At 42.9% G+C, this 14397-nt stretch overlaps 1 protein-coding gene across 1 annotated transcript in view; it reads left to right on the plus strand.

Annotated features, from left to right (window-relative positions):
• Positions 1-4668: 4668 nt before the first annotated feature.
• ISX (intestine specific homeobox) overlaps positions 4669-14397 on the plus strand; it is a 37355-nt gene continuing 27626 nt past the window's right edge. Inside the window, exons 1-2 of the mRNA XM_080393322.1 lie at positions 4669-5481; positions 13300-13542. Coding sequence (XP_080249448.1) covers positions 5310-5481; positions 13300-13542 — 415 coding nt within the window. The 5' untranslated portion in view covers positions 4669-5309. The remainder of the gene's footprint in view (positions 5482-13299; positions 13543-14397) is intronic.

The following is a 14397-nucleotide window of genomic DNA, read 5'->3' on the forward strand; positions in this document are numbered from 1 at the left end:
TGGAGCCTTTCCCCCCTCCCCCCCCGAATTGTTTTTATATCTGTACACGTAACCTCTGTAGCCTTCTTCAGTAGGTGGGGAAAGAATCCTTGTTCTTCCCATGTTTGCAAGGATGGGCTACATTAAGCACATTCCTTCTTTATTTTTAACTTTCTGTCAGCTAAACAGCAGACAGATCAAAGCTGGTTTATAGCTGTGCCGGACAGTTCTCCATGGCAATTGCTGCTCAGAGGCCTGAATTGCTATGAAAAGGACAACCTTTGATCTCTCCAGCCCTTTCCACATATAACAGATCCTGCTCTGTTCAAAGCAAAGAGCCAGGCTCCCCATCATGGATTAACTAAAGATTTTTGATAGAAAAACCTCTACAAAGGGCTTGAGGAGCCTGGCAGGGGAGAAGAAGCATTATGAAATACAAGATTGGATTAAACAGAGGGTGAAGTTGCTAAAAACCACCTCCAAACTATGTAATCTGTGACCTGGACTCAAACTGTTTGTGTGCTTCCCCTCTTGCAGTCCTGCTGCTGCTGCTGTTGTTATTTTTGGCCTGGGAGAAATATCTTTCTGAGTCCATTTCACCTTGATGGATTATGATGGCATTTTAAATGTCAATTGATAATAATTGTGCCATAAAACCCCCATAATAAATGTTACCAGTTTAAACCTACAGTGTCCCTTTTATTAATATTTCTAATTTATGAGCTTGTTGAGAAATCTACAGAGACAACATGGCTAATAAATCTGAGGTTAAAAGGACTCCAGGAGGCAGGCTGCATGGGCTTTCTGCTAGATCATTGCCAGCTGTTGAACTCTGAGAAGATCAGAGCCGCTGAGCTGTCACTGGGGAGATTGTCAGAGGCCAGTAAGGTGTAAAGGATGGAAGACAACCTACAAGGACATGAGGCTCCAGAGGTGATGTGGGAATTTTGCAGCTGGCAACTGCTGGTGCACCTACGCACCGGTGCCTCTGGCTGCCTGAGCTCATAGGCTTGCACCGCACAGCTGACTGAGCACAAGCCCTCAGCCGTGAGGTGTTTATGAGCTGCAGCATCCATGCTGTGCATAAACACTGGGCAGCTCTGACTCTGAGTCACATACAAAAGTGGGAGTTTAAAGGAGATGTTTCAGAAGCGTCAGGTGGAATATTGTCCCGTTATCATCTTTATCCAGAGGAAGAGACCAGTGGGGCAGGAACAGCCATGCTTCCTGACTAACAGCATAAATACAGTTCTTCTTCCTCTTTGAGACAGGCAATATAAGACAAAAAACTCCCAAGTATTGATCCCAAGTTGATTTCGAGTCTGCACATTCAGGATTTTTCACTTTCTGAAAGCACACCATATTTTAAAAACCTCACAGGCTTTCTGGGCCTCTAGCTTTGCCTGGCACAGGCAGGACAAGTTGAGAAAATCAACATGGCATGATTATGCCCTAGACACCTGCATTCTGGTGTAAAGAGTTGCCTTCAGAGCTCAGCAACCCCAGGGGAAGATATGTTTCCTGCCTCAAGGAATTTATAGACTAAATTAGACAGGTAGCACAATAATTGTAACAAATGAGAGTCATCTGCATTTCCAGATCAAGCTAAAATGTAAAAATAGCCCCAAACTACCCTACAAAAGCCAACACATTAGAACTTGGCAGAAAAATAACTTCTTCATTCTTTGGTAATTTAAAAGTAAATCATTTCTTGTTTTGGACGTAAATAATTTGTTACGTTTCAGCAACTCAATCATTTGAAAAAGGGGGTCAACTGAACTATTTTAATTTGCAAAATGTTCATTTGCATTTCAAGCTTCTATTTTTTGCTGCTCATCTTTATTTTAACGTAATACAAAGCAAAGAAATTCCAAACTAGCAGTCATTCAAAAGAAAGTATTTCATTTTTGTAGTTAATGAAATAGTATTTATAATTATTTTTCCATTTATTTATTTTAAAAGTGTTAAAAAGGTTGAGACTTTTGGTATTACTTAAACATTTTGATATCAAATCTGCTTTTTTTCTGAAAAAAAACCTTTGTATTCAAAACATGGGGTTTATGCATCATTACACTGCTGCTTTCTAATCCCCTTTCAAGAGTTGTCAGTTATTCATTCTATTTCCTACTTTAGTGCCTGTTGTGTTTTTCTATATAGAAGAACTAAAATATATTTCTCAGTTGGCATTGCCTTCAGTTTTAATAAAAAGAACAATACAATAAGACAGAAGAAAAATAAAACCTTCACAAGGAAGCTTTCAAGTTGTAAATTTGCATGTGAGCATCTCATTTAAACACACACAGAAAATCAACTTGTCCCTGTGAGCAGCAGGGAGGTTTAAAGTCTCAGACTAAGGCAGAATTGTTATACAAACATGCACAACTTGATTTTGTGACATGGGACTACAGTGTTGTCTCAGCAGGTGCCTACCCAGAGCAAGCTGGTGGCGGTGGAGACAGACAGCACGTTCTCTCTGAATGCGGAGATACTCTGGTACATGTTGTCAATGTGATCATTGAATAAAGGTATTTCACTGAGATGAAAACTTGGGAGTATGCCTGTCTCAGTTCTCTTTTTCTTCAGAATATCTTTAACATGGATGCACATGTATTTCTTTGGGAGCTGGTGTGAGTGTTCATAGAGACATAACTGCCAGAAGGCTACATTTCTTTCTTTCAAAACAGTGTGTATTTAACTCAGCAAAAATGGAGCTGGAGCAAAGAGGAGGGATAGAAAGTATATTTTTTTGCCCTGAGAGTCTCTAGGCTAATTTACCCAGCTAGTGACCTCCAGAGATATGAGTCCTCTCATAAGGAGTGTTGGGACCTATCAGACTTTCCCATGAAATCCTCCTCCTCCTCCCCCCCCCTCCCCTGCAGCAAGAAATTAGCCCCTTGAACACACAGAGGCTTTAATAACAAATGAAAGCCAAAGCATTCCACAGCAAAGGAAAATGTGTGCTTTCTTGGGCTTCACTTGGCAAATGAAGCAGACGAATCCATGGGCTTCGCTTAGCTGCCTACACGGAGCCCTTGGAAAAACACACAGCAGGGGAGGCTTAAAAAGCAGAGGCTCTTGGTCCCCAGAGTTGCCCTGTGCCTGAAAGCCTTCAGATAAAAGGTAGCACAGTAAGTATCAGAGTCCAGACACTGTCATATATGCTAAATTAATACACTGAAGTTTGGGTCAAGGACATGCGACTCATGACATAGGGGAAGTGAGTAAGGTTTGAAGCCAAAGCTGTATAGGAAGCCAGTAAAAGCAGGAAGAGTGGTCCCTTTTTTAGTGCCTTAGGCAAGCTGAGTAGGGAAAGTAAAACATTTGTAAAAGAATGCACCAGGATTCTTGTGCTTTTTCATGGGTTTTAAACCAGGAGTCATGAGGAAAACGGGAACTCTGTTATTAAATAGGCAGGTTTCATCCAGGGCGTAGATTCACAGCATCTTTCTTTCCCTTCCCTCTGCATACAGATGACGCACTCACCTCTGCTCAGCTCATAAATTACCTACTCTGTCATTCTGCCTAAGCAGAGAAGGGGAAGACATCCCTATTTGTGTGCCCAGCCAGAATTACAGGCATTGGCAGCAAAGCAGGAGAGGACAGCTTGGCCAGAGTGACATTCCCCTGCACACATTGATGGAAACAGCAAGGTGTCCTGGGCTTACGGAGAGGGCCACAAGACCTGATGCACCCACCCAGCAGCTGCCAACTCATCACACAACCAGGAAGGCACAAGATCCTCCTTTACACAAACAGCTTCACTGAGCCACTGGGCAGAGGGATGCGAAGGGAACAAAGAAATGCAATTCCCAGTCTCTACCCCATGCATTTCATCGGTGTGAAAGACACTCGCTTGTCTGCCCTGTCACCTGGGGAGAAGTTTGGTTAATAAAATCAGATAATTAAATATTCTTCATCATGACTGGCTGCACCATTTTTTAACCTCCTTCATTGTTCTTTTTCCCACCGCCCCCACTGCTTTCCCAGTATCTCGAATACGGAAAAAGCTGAAAGCCTTTCATCTTATCAGGTGTGGTTTATTGCCCCCTGGTTACACAGTAATTTTGGTCTCCGCTCTATGAAGAGGTCATATGATGGGATATCAGCTCAAGAATTGTCAGCTCATTGGACAAATAAGGCAGGGCCTGCCAATACAATTATAAGAGCCTGATAAGGAAGGCGCAGAGGAGAACCAGCAGGAGCGGGAGATACAGCCATAGCAATTTAAAAGGTGAGGGGCAATCCCAGAAGAAGGCAAGAAATGCCAGTGGGGGCAGGGAGAGGGAAGGAATGGGAGTGTATCTAACCACACATTCTTCCCAAAATAAAAATTAACGAGAAGATAGATGTGGCTCAGGAGAGGAATTACTGGCATTTATCCGCATTATCCGGGAAATCTCCCCCTGCAGTGGACACCTGACTAGGAGGCACAAGCAACTGGTGGGACGATTATCAAGCTAGCTTGCCTCATTAGCTCAGGAGAGAAAGAAAATAATGTTTTATCTTTAGGAGTATAGGTGGGGGATAGAGGGCACTCATTCCTATTCCTAAGCATGTTGCAAGGGCCATTTCTTTTTCTCTTGTGACTGATAAGATGGGATGATGTTGAAAAGCACCTGTTTGGAAAGTTCAAAGGATTTCCAGAGTAGAAGAAAAGAGAATCTGAACCTAAGCTGATGGCTCGGGGTGGGGGTGGGGTTGGCTGAAGGGTAACCTGGGTATTGCTGGTGAGGGAGGTTTTCACGTGAGACACCTTCCTGTATGTGAGAGAAGTTTACAGGGTGTCTCTCTTGCTAGTAAGTGGCACAAGGGACAAGTATTCATCCTGCCGATTATTTTCTTAACTCCGTAACAGTGCAAATCCAGTGTGCTTGTCACAGATTTCAGCCTGAAAGCAGAAAAGGAGGATAACTGCCCCACAAACAGGATTTGCCAACAAGAAACAACTCTTCCCAGGGCATTTTTCACCTGGGTCTGTGAGGAGCACACCTTCTCCTCGGATGGCCGTGCTCAGAGCTCCATAAATCTGTGCTGGCTGGGGGATGTTCAGCCAGTGGGGGGGGGTTGGTAGGGCTTCCCCCCCTACACTTCTAATTCTGTCTTCCCCAGACATGGGAGCACAGGTCTTGGTCCCAAGCTGATCAGCAGAGGAGCAGACGTGTGTGCTTACTTGTGGGTCACTTTTGTTTCTCCTCTCGCCCGGCACTCCTGCAGGTCGGCCAGGCACAGGTGGGGAGAGGCACACACCTTCCCAGCTGCATGTTTCTTGGGGTGCACCGAGAGCCAGAAGAGTAGAAGACTCTCTGCCCTGTAGACACTTTGTCAGGAAGATGATGGACCCCCAGCTGTGTGTTGGCCAGGGGAAGCCCAGCCTGTCTTTTTCCATTGAGGAAATCTTAAAGAAACCTTCTGCCAGCACCTCTCTAAGCAGTGAAACCAGGTACAGAAGTAACTATGCCGAGAGACCTCCAGCCCTAAAAGCAGGGTCACCACTGGCCTTTGGTAAGTACCAGTTATAAGACTCAATAAAAATGCTCCTTTGTTTTTAATCCCTAAAGCTATGTCGATAGATTATGTAGAATTTTTATTCTGTAGCTTTTTGTAAGAATCTGGGGTTTCTCTAGTGAGATGCGAATAAGTCATTATATATACAGAAATAAACTTAAAAAAATAATGTGTTTTCAACCTCGCAGTAGACTGGGCTCTGCTGCCAGCCTTTTGTGGGATTTTGTACATTATGAACCCGCAGTGTCATTGGAGAGGTGGGTATGCAACCTGAACAGTTATTGCAGGTAGCTCTCTTCAGTAACAGTGAGAAGTGCTTATTGTAAACAAATACAACATCCTGGTTTCTTTCCCTTTAAAAAAATAATTCTCATGTTATAAAAAATAAATAAATAATTGCCTGTCATAAGGAAGGACAGGCATTCAAACTCAGGAAGCTAGCCTCAAACTGCTGCAACTTAATGAAGTTGTTGGAGTTTCACTTATATCAAGAGCTGACTGTTGCCTGGAATTACAGCTAAATCTCATAACAGTGCTGTTTTCTGATAAATCTGACCACTCATCCTCAAGCAAGAGAAATGGTCTGTAAGGGTAATGGTAGCTAAGGAGTGTTAGAACTCAATTGCTGGAACAAGAAAAGAGAAAGCATTTGTGTTTAATCATTTCTCCTTATCATCATGGACACTAGGTCCTTTCATAAACTAAATAAAACAAGCTAGTGGAAGACTAGCATGACTTTGATCTTAGCAAACCAGCAAGTGCATTAGCCTTTTTGACTTCGGTTTCCTCCATTTAGTTACTGTGGCCTTGAATGAACTTCTACCCTCACAGAAATTGTCTTTTTTTTTTTTCCTTAAACAAAAAACAATAGCTCACGATTTCTGGATTTAGTATTTCTTCTTTTTTTTATCTACATCTTCCATGAAAAGGAAATGTTTTATGTATACAAACACATCCAATTAACTGAAAAATTACCTGTAACTTTGACAGAAAATTTTTCACTCACCTCTTGCTCAACTGCTTTCAACAAACCCTAATGCTACACTTCATTTTTTGTAACACAGGGATCCTTTCATAGATCAGGACCCCATTTCCCAGTTCACTGGATGAACCACCCAGTAGTAAGGGAGAGGGTCTTTTTCAAAAACCTGACAGTCCAAGCAACCTTTGCTTATTCACATAGTTTCAGCTTTTTTTTATGTCCAAACTGTATACTGACCTGGACTGGAAAGCAAACAAGACCTAAACTGGGAAGGAAACTACAGTGAAGTGAGCACCACACTCACCAGTGTAACATTAGTCACCAGTTGGGTTTGAGCCCAGTCCTACTAACGCTGCCTCTCAGCCATGCTTTGCACAAGATTTGCATTTTTCTTGTTCCCTTCTGGCACGGGGTAACTTCACTCACTCTCTGCAGAGCTTGTTTCCTGACCATGGGACAGAGCCAGCCCACAGCACATCTCACAGCTGTGGGAGACCCAAGCACTGGGGCTGAGTATCTGACCGCTGCTTCTGTGCCATTACCTGCAGCTTTCCACGGAAACCTGTGTATGGGGATGAAGCACAGTGTGCTGCTGAATTTTCACAGAACCATAGGATTATTGAGGTTGGATGGGACCTCTCAAGGTCATCTGGAAGTCCAGCCTGCTGCTCAGAGAAAGGGCAGCTTCAAAGACAAACAAAGTTGCTGAAGGCCACGGCTGGTGTTGCTTAGTTGTTTCACCACTGGTACTGTTGGAGGACTGCAGCATTTAGAGATTTCCTAAAGTTGCCGGTGCAGATCAGACCTGAAGAACAGCAGACTCAGGCCATGTTTTAAATACAGTCCTGAAACAAGCGACAGCTTTGTAACTTGTAGGGTGGACGAGGACATAGCTAATGCTGGTGCAAGTGTAATGGGGACAGTGTGCTGAAGGAGCCCAGGAGCCGGATTGCGAAGGGGAGGAATGTTGGCGTGAGCTCTGTGGCAGTGATTTTTTGTGAGCTGAAAGTCCTTTCCAGAAAGCCCATGGCAGTCATTTTTTGCCACTGGATCTGAAGTGAGACAGATATCACCACTGAAAATTTAGTCAGTGCTGTTCATAAGGTGGACCATAGAACTGCATTTTAGCAACAGGAGACTTTTCCAGGAACAGAGAAGTGTGGCAGAGATTGGACCTTTCTATATTAAGTCTGTTTCATGATCAATATGTTGAAGCCCTGTTGCACTGTGCGTCTTGGTTAAGCATGCTGCTCTAAGCACAAGGTCTGACAAATCTGTAAAAAGGACATGGTATGTTCCTCCGATTGCATTACTGCACCACCAGTAGTCTCATCCCAAATTGTTCCACCTGAGAGTACAGTCAGTTTTTCACCTTGAAAGCAACGCAGGCAGAACAGCCAGACCTTGCCTTTAACTTAGCTTCATCACCTAAGCAGAGAGAGGTAGCAAGAGAATATAGTAACCCTTCTCTCCCCTGCTAGAAAGTAAGGTTGGATTAATACACTTAAAGCAATGTAAAATGTTAATTAATGAAAATAGTATACACATGAAGATTCACTTAACTGCCACTGGAGCTAGGAAAACAGTAAAGCTGTAGAGATACTCCAAAATGTTGTTATACATTGCTTTTGCAATTGGTCAAGGATATTTAAAAAAGAGAATGAAAACAAAGCTTTTTAACTGTTGGTTTCTTACTACCACCAAAGAGATACCTAAACTTACTACCCTTTGCTTTTCCAGCAGAACTTCCAATTTTGGCAGATAAGGTTTATTTATTTCAGAAGTGCAATACTCTATGCTGTACAGCTTGGGATAATTGCTGTATTTCATCAAAGTCTTTCAACTTCATGCCATGTAACACTGACATTAAAGAAGTTGTGTAAATAGTAAGCCATACCTCATTTGGCTCAGTGCTGGCCAAGGTCAGGGAACCGAAATGAATTAAGGAACTTGTTGGAAATTCCAGGATAGAACACAAATCTATCTGCTTTCCCAGAACAGCAGCAGCAGCAATGAAGAAAGCACTACAGGTCAGGGCTGACTTATATCTTACTATGAATTTTAAGAACATTTCCCACACCCCATATGGTATGTATCTGAGCCAAGCTGTGATCCATATGAGAGCAAGAACTGGCACCACACACATACTTGTGGCTACCATAAGGTAAATGCCCAAGCTAAAAGTTATCATCAAGTTCGTCTGCTGATCTAGGCACTCTTAAGTATCAAGATCACACTTGTCCTGAAGTCTAAATGTAGTCATTAAGAGCAAAGGAGACAGGTAGGACCAGAGGACCAGGTGGTGTGGAATGTCAGAAGTGAGTGACATAGAAAAAGCTTACCCTGGAGCCCTTTCCCAAGAAAACCCAGGGGTGCTGGACCAGATGACTTCTAGAAGTTGCTTCTAACCTAAATTATTCTATGATTCTTTGAAAAAAAAGGATGCTGTGATGTGTAGTGTCAGGCTTTTGTGGAAAGCTGGGGAGGACTTGATCATGTATGAGAAGCTCTCTGGGCCTGACTCCTAAGTTCACAGGTTTTTTGTGAGTAAAATGCCAGTGGGACTTGGAATAAGGAGTATGCATTCTTCCCAGGAGTGTGCAGACTTCCTAGTTGCAGTGAGTTTGTCCACAAACTGATTTGTGAGTTCACTGCACAAACACAACTACTAGGTGATCTGGAACTCCAGCTGTTGATCTGAAGTCTACAGAATTTTTTGAATTTTTGAAAGACTTTCACCCAGTTAAAAAAAGGAGTAGTGAACAAAAAGACATTTCAGTATTCAGTCTATGCTTTTCATCTTTTTGTCACGGTGCCTAGAAAGGGTAATCATGGCCTTTGTAAGGGACACAAATAAACACCGAGCAAGTGCTGATCTCCTCCCTAGTGCCAACTCTTTCATTTTAAACAGAGAAGACTAGCAGGTCTATTTCAGAATAAATCCTTTTTCTGAAATCCCTGGGAACTTGACTTCAGTGTGCTAGAAAATACATGTGAAATAATTGTTAATTTCTCCTCTGATTTCTGCCAGTGAGGTTCCACCAACAGGAGGTCCTTTATCAAGTCAAGGAGAGCTTGGAATAAGGAATTAATAGTAAAAACAGTAACAGATACAGAAACTGTGTCATTCTTCCTGTGTTTTGCCCCATTACATTAAGGATATGCAAAGTAATATGAATACAACTGCCACTTCATGCACTAATATCAATAGGTGATTGTTTTTTTCACCCATAGCAGCACTCCACCCAGCTTTATTGCAGAAGAGGAAACAGCTGAAGGAATATAACTGAACAGACACCACCTGGCCAATATCACTAATTCACCCCACCTATTACAAGGAAAACAATCCACCTAAAAAAAAAAAAAGGGGGGGTGGGGGGGTGGGGAGAAGAGGTATAGAAGGAAGAGAAAAACAGCACAATAAAAAGATACTTGCATTTCTCAGTGGCAGACTCTTCCCTGCTCACAGCCTTAGTAAGATCTAAAAATCACAAGCTGTATGCCTACAACAGGTCTTTCTCTCCAGTGATTACACAAAAAGGCTTAAATGGAACTTAGGCTATCTGAAATAGCCTCCTACTTCTAAAAAGAAATTTATTTTACTATCTATCTTGCCTGAAATTTCCCATCCTTTCCTATGTAATTGAAAGTCAAGCCAAAAAGACAATTTTGAGCCACAAGTAAAAGTCATTTCTTTGCATGACAGTAAGAAATACCTCACTTTGTGCCAGGCTGAAATGTCATTGCCATCCCTGGGGGAAAAAAACAACACAAAAACCCCTCAAAAAACCCAAACCTGCATTCCCTGGAGGAAATTTTACCCCATGACAATTTGTAGATATTTTTCAGAGATCTCTGCTGGAGTCACATGAATAAGCACCAAAAAATACTGGCTGGCCTGAAGAGTTACCACTGCGGTCTCCTTGCTTGTTCAGGACAACAAGGACCAGAGAAGGTTGTAATGAAAACAGGACTAGACCTTGGGAATCCTAACTTTCAGATATGTGCTTTAAACTCAGTATCACCTACTTTCAATCTGATCCTCCAGAAAACTTCCTTGATTTTTCCAGCCTCTCTTTAAGCTTCATGCCACTGTTGTTTGCTTCTTTGACCTCAAACAACAGATCCTCCCACTCCTTTTTACCATTTCACAGAGATATTTCTATTTTCCCATCTGCCTGGGACAGTCTTCCATTCCCTGCCTGTTTTCTCTTCTTTAGTGTACAGTTATTCTGTCCACGCTCATCCATAAGTTGTGTTCATTCCTGAGGTATGTGAGCATCTCAGAGAAAAATTTTGGGGAGGAAAGTTGTGTAAGAAGGATGAAGACGTGTCCTCTATGATTTAGAAAATGCCAGTGTTATTCTTAGAATGCTTTAATCACTGCCCATAAGAGCACCTTGCTTGGGAACCCGTATATTCTTCATTACTGTAGGGTATAAGCACCATCAATTCCGTAACATACTAATTTTCACAACAGATCTAGCAAGGAAGTGCGACTTGTCCTTAATTTAGAGACAGGGGACTGAGATAAAAATCCGGGGCTAAGAACCTATGCCAACACTGATAGCCTGTGAGTTCTTGAGCAAATCATCTAACTGAAGCCCCATGCTAGTGACCGATCCCAGGTTTATCCTTCTCCTTTATCCCACAAATACTGTTCAAAACCTCCCTGTTTTCTCACCAGAAAACTCAAACCTAGTTGATCTTAAAGGAATTAAATGAGTCCCATTTTGCACAATATGCCTCAAACACAGAGGTAGTCCCCGTACCAGGTTTTTAAGGTCAGCACGGCTGGAGACATGCAATTGTGTTTAGGAGTTTACCCAAAGATTGGTGATAATTTGAAAAGTCAACATTTGAACAATCATCCTTTATTGGCATAAGGCTTTGGCTAATTTCCAGAGCTCTTGTAACTGTATTTTCTTCATGTCAGTGTCAGTCCTCTGTAAAATTCCTATTGTGTGGGCTTTTACTGAGGCCAGAATTGGGCACTTTGTCTCCAGATGTTATAACTGTCATTGCTTCAAGGCTGGTTACAAACAGAACTTGTTATTTGTTCAGAAAACAAAAGTCTGACAAGTCTAAAAAAGTAGAGGCTTTGCCAATGCTAGATACTGTACCAGAAGTAAAATATATATTCAAAAAATTTAGTTTCTTCCAGCATAACCTGTTGGAGTTCACACTTGCTGGTATTTAGATATGAGAGGAGAGAGGGGACCAGCCACAGGTGCTGCAGACCCCGAAGCCTAGATGTGGGTGACTGCTTAGGAGTGCAGTCCATTATTCCGTTAAGATTTTAATGTTCTTGGGTGGTAATAGCAGACAAACCTGTGCTGTCACATTCGCTTCAGGGTCACAATAACCATGGAATCTGAATTCCCCAGTGGATCCATTATGCTTAAGTGTTGCCTTTTACTCTGCCTTTCTAAGCAAAGAAATCCAGACATGGAGGAAAACTAGAACAAATTCTAGGTTTGCCATTAAAGCAGCACAGATCCAGTTATCTTGTCCGAAGAGTCAAGCCTGAGCCTTGATTGCATCTACCAAAGGCAGCGCATATAGCCCTCAGAATCGGTGTTTATGGTGAGGCTTTAATGTAGAAAAGAGCAGATAAGAGAATGGGAGTATTTGGCATACCTCTGTTGGGATGCTAACAGCCACGGGCAGCCCACTGCCTTGAATCACGAGGCTTCCCAGCATGTTATGTTTCAGTCCATAGCTTTGCAAGGGCCGCTTACATTTATCAGGAAGAGTAAGGACTCATAATGCATTCCTGAGGGCTGAAAACTAACCTGAAAGGTCTTTGCAGTGCCCCTGCTACACACAGAGGTGACAATGAGAGTAATAAGGCAATACTATGTCAGAAGAAAAATTGTGGCTTCTGTGACCAATTTCATCGCTAGTCAGGGTCAGGTGTCCTAGGACATGTCACCACTGGTTACTGCTGAGATTAGCTTCAGCTCCTGCTGAGATTGATTATAGCACCCATGCTCAAATCTAAACTAACTTTATGGCTGCACTTCATGAAAATGGGCCAATATGCACTTCTCTTATGTTTGTCCTGTCAACAAGAGTGTGCAGGTGATTTCATGAAGATGAGTTGGCTGTCAGTACCTTCCTAGATATCACCGGTGTCACCTGTTACAAAGGTAGATGGTAAATGCTGACAGCCTGGGCAAAGGCTGCCTTTAGAATAATCCAATGCCTAAACCTGTGCAACAGGCAGCCCAGATGTAGAAGAAAGGACAAATGGACCTGAACCAGGGAAGACACTGACCTTTGGCCTCTTCTTTGGCCCATCTTCCTATAGGGTAGAGGTACCTATGGAGACATTTAAGAAAGGACCAGGTTTTTAAAAGCATTTGGCATCCAGCAAATTCCACGGCAATCTTGCTGGCAGATTTTCAGAGCAGCTCCACATGTACTGTACTTCTGACTTCTTCAGAAAAGGCAGCCACTGATTTGGATACTGACAGGGAAGCTGAGCTTTCTTTATCATTTCGTTGTGCCTCCTTACTTCTACAGTCCTTTTTCGAAAATCTCCCACAAGGACCATTAGAAGTTTTAAGGTGGAAAGAAGCAGAGAACAGGCTAGATTTTGGGGTTAAATTCACCAGGATCATGCCCTTTGCAACCTGGGGTCATCTTGGCACTGATGCACAGCACAGAATGATAAAGGCCATTCTAAATATGATCAGGTTTGAAAGGTAAGGTATCTAGACCATACCTACACTTCTTTTTTTTTTTTTCACAGAAACTGGAAAGTGCACTGAATGACAGTTGCTTTATTCAAAAAGCACATCACAACTCTTGTGCTGTGTCCTTCACAGATTCCAGCAGCTGGAGTCAGTTAGACTGTGACTTACCTTCAGCTAAAGTGCTTCTCCGTGCCACATGTGCTACACCCATGTCCAGGGCAAAGAGAGTGCAGGCAGCTCACTGCAGGAGACCTACTGACAGCCCAGCCTCCCTCCTGGGCGAGGACACAGGACAGGAACACCTGCAAGGCAAAAGAAAACATGAGGAAGAGGAAGATCAGCTATGTGATTTCCCAGCAGAGCATCCACTTCACGGTGAGTGCCTCTATATCCAAACTTTCTCCCAGAGTACCCAAAAACACAGCTGTTACCTTACAATGATGTACATGGCAACACCTAGCAACAGACGCCAGAGATATTTCTACTGCTAAGCTCCTGGCGGAGTTACAGGGATGGTTCTTCAGTCTCCCCATCAAAAACATGGAGACCCACACTTTGAAATAAAGATTTAGCTCAGGCCTGCCAACCCTACCAAATTTAGTGACAGGGACTGCTTTGGGTGTTTATTACCCTCCTACTTGGGGTGGCAATCTACCGAATCACCAGGTTCCACAGCCAGGCTGTGCAGCGCCCGTTTCCTGGTACATGGGTGCTGCGCAACAGGAGGAGTGAGGCGGCTGAACACGCCGAATCAGCTCGATGTGTTCTGTACACCTTGGACCCACTGTACAGGTGATGAAAAGGTCACCAGCATGTGCGCAGGCAAACTGTCGATGTGGAATAGGTCTGGCATGCAGGATGTGTCAGGCACAATTTTCAAGCCTGGCCCATGTTGGTAGGTCTGCTAGTTTTGTTGCTTGTGAGCACTGGTAAACAGAAGTCTTATCTCTTTCACCAAAGCAAAGGACAACACAAATATACTTTGCCAATATGTTGCACAGAGACTTTAAGCTAGGTGGGATACATGGTACCTGAAAAAGCCAAGTTCCTAACAGACAGACTGCAATTTATTTGTAGCATGTGACAGAAACTGCTTTAAGTTCTTTGAGTTTTAGGAAAGGTTAATACGGATGATTGTACTACACCCCAGGGAACAGGTTCTCAGTAGCAGCAGTAAGGTGTTTCCTGCATGGTTTGTTATTACTCATTCCTTTCTGAAAGAAAAAAAAA

This window comes from Falco punctatus (genome assembly GCF_963210335.1).
Source record: "Falco punctatus genome assembly, chromosome: 6".
NCBI lineage: Eukaryota > Metazoa > Chordata > Aves > Falconiformes > Falconidae > Falco > Falco punctatus.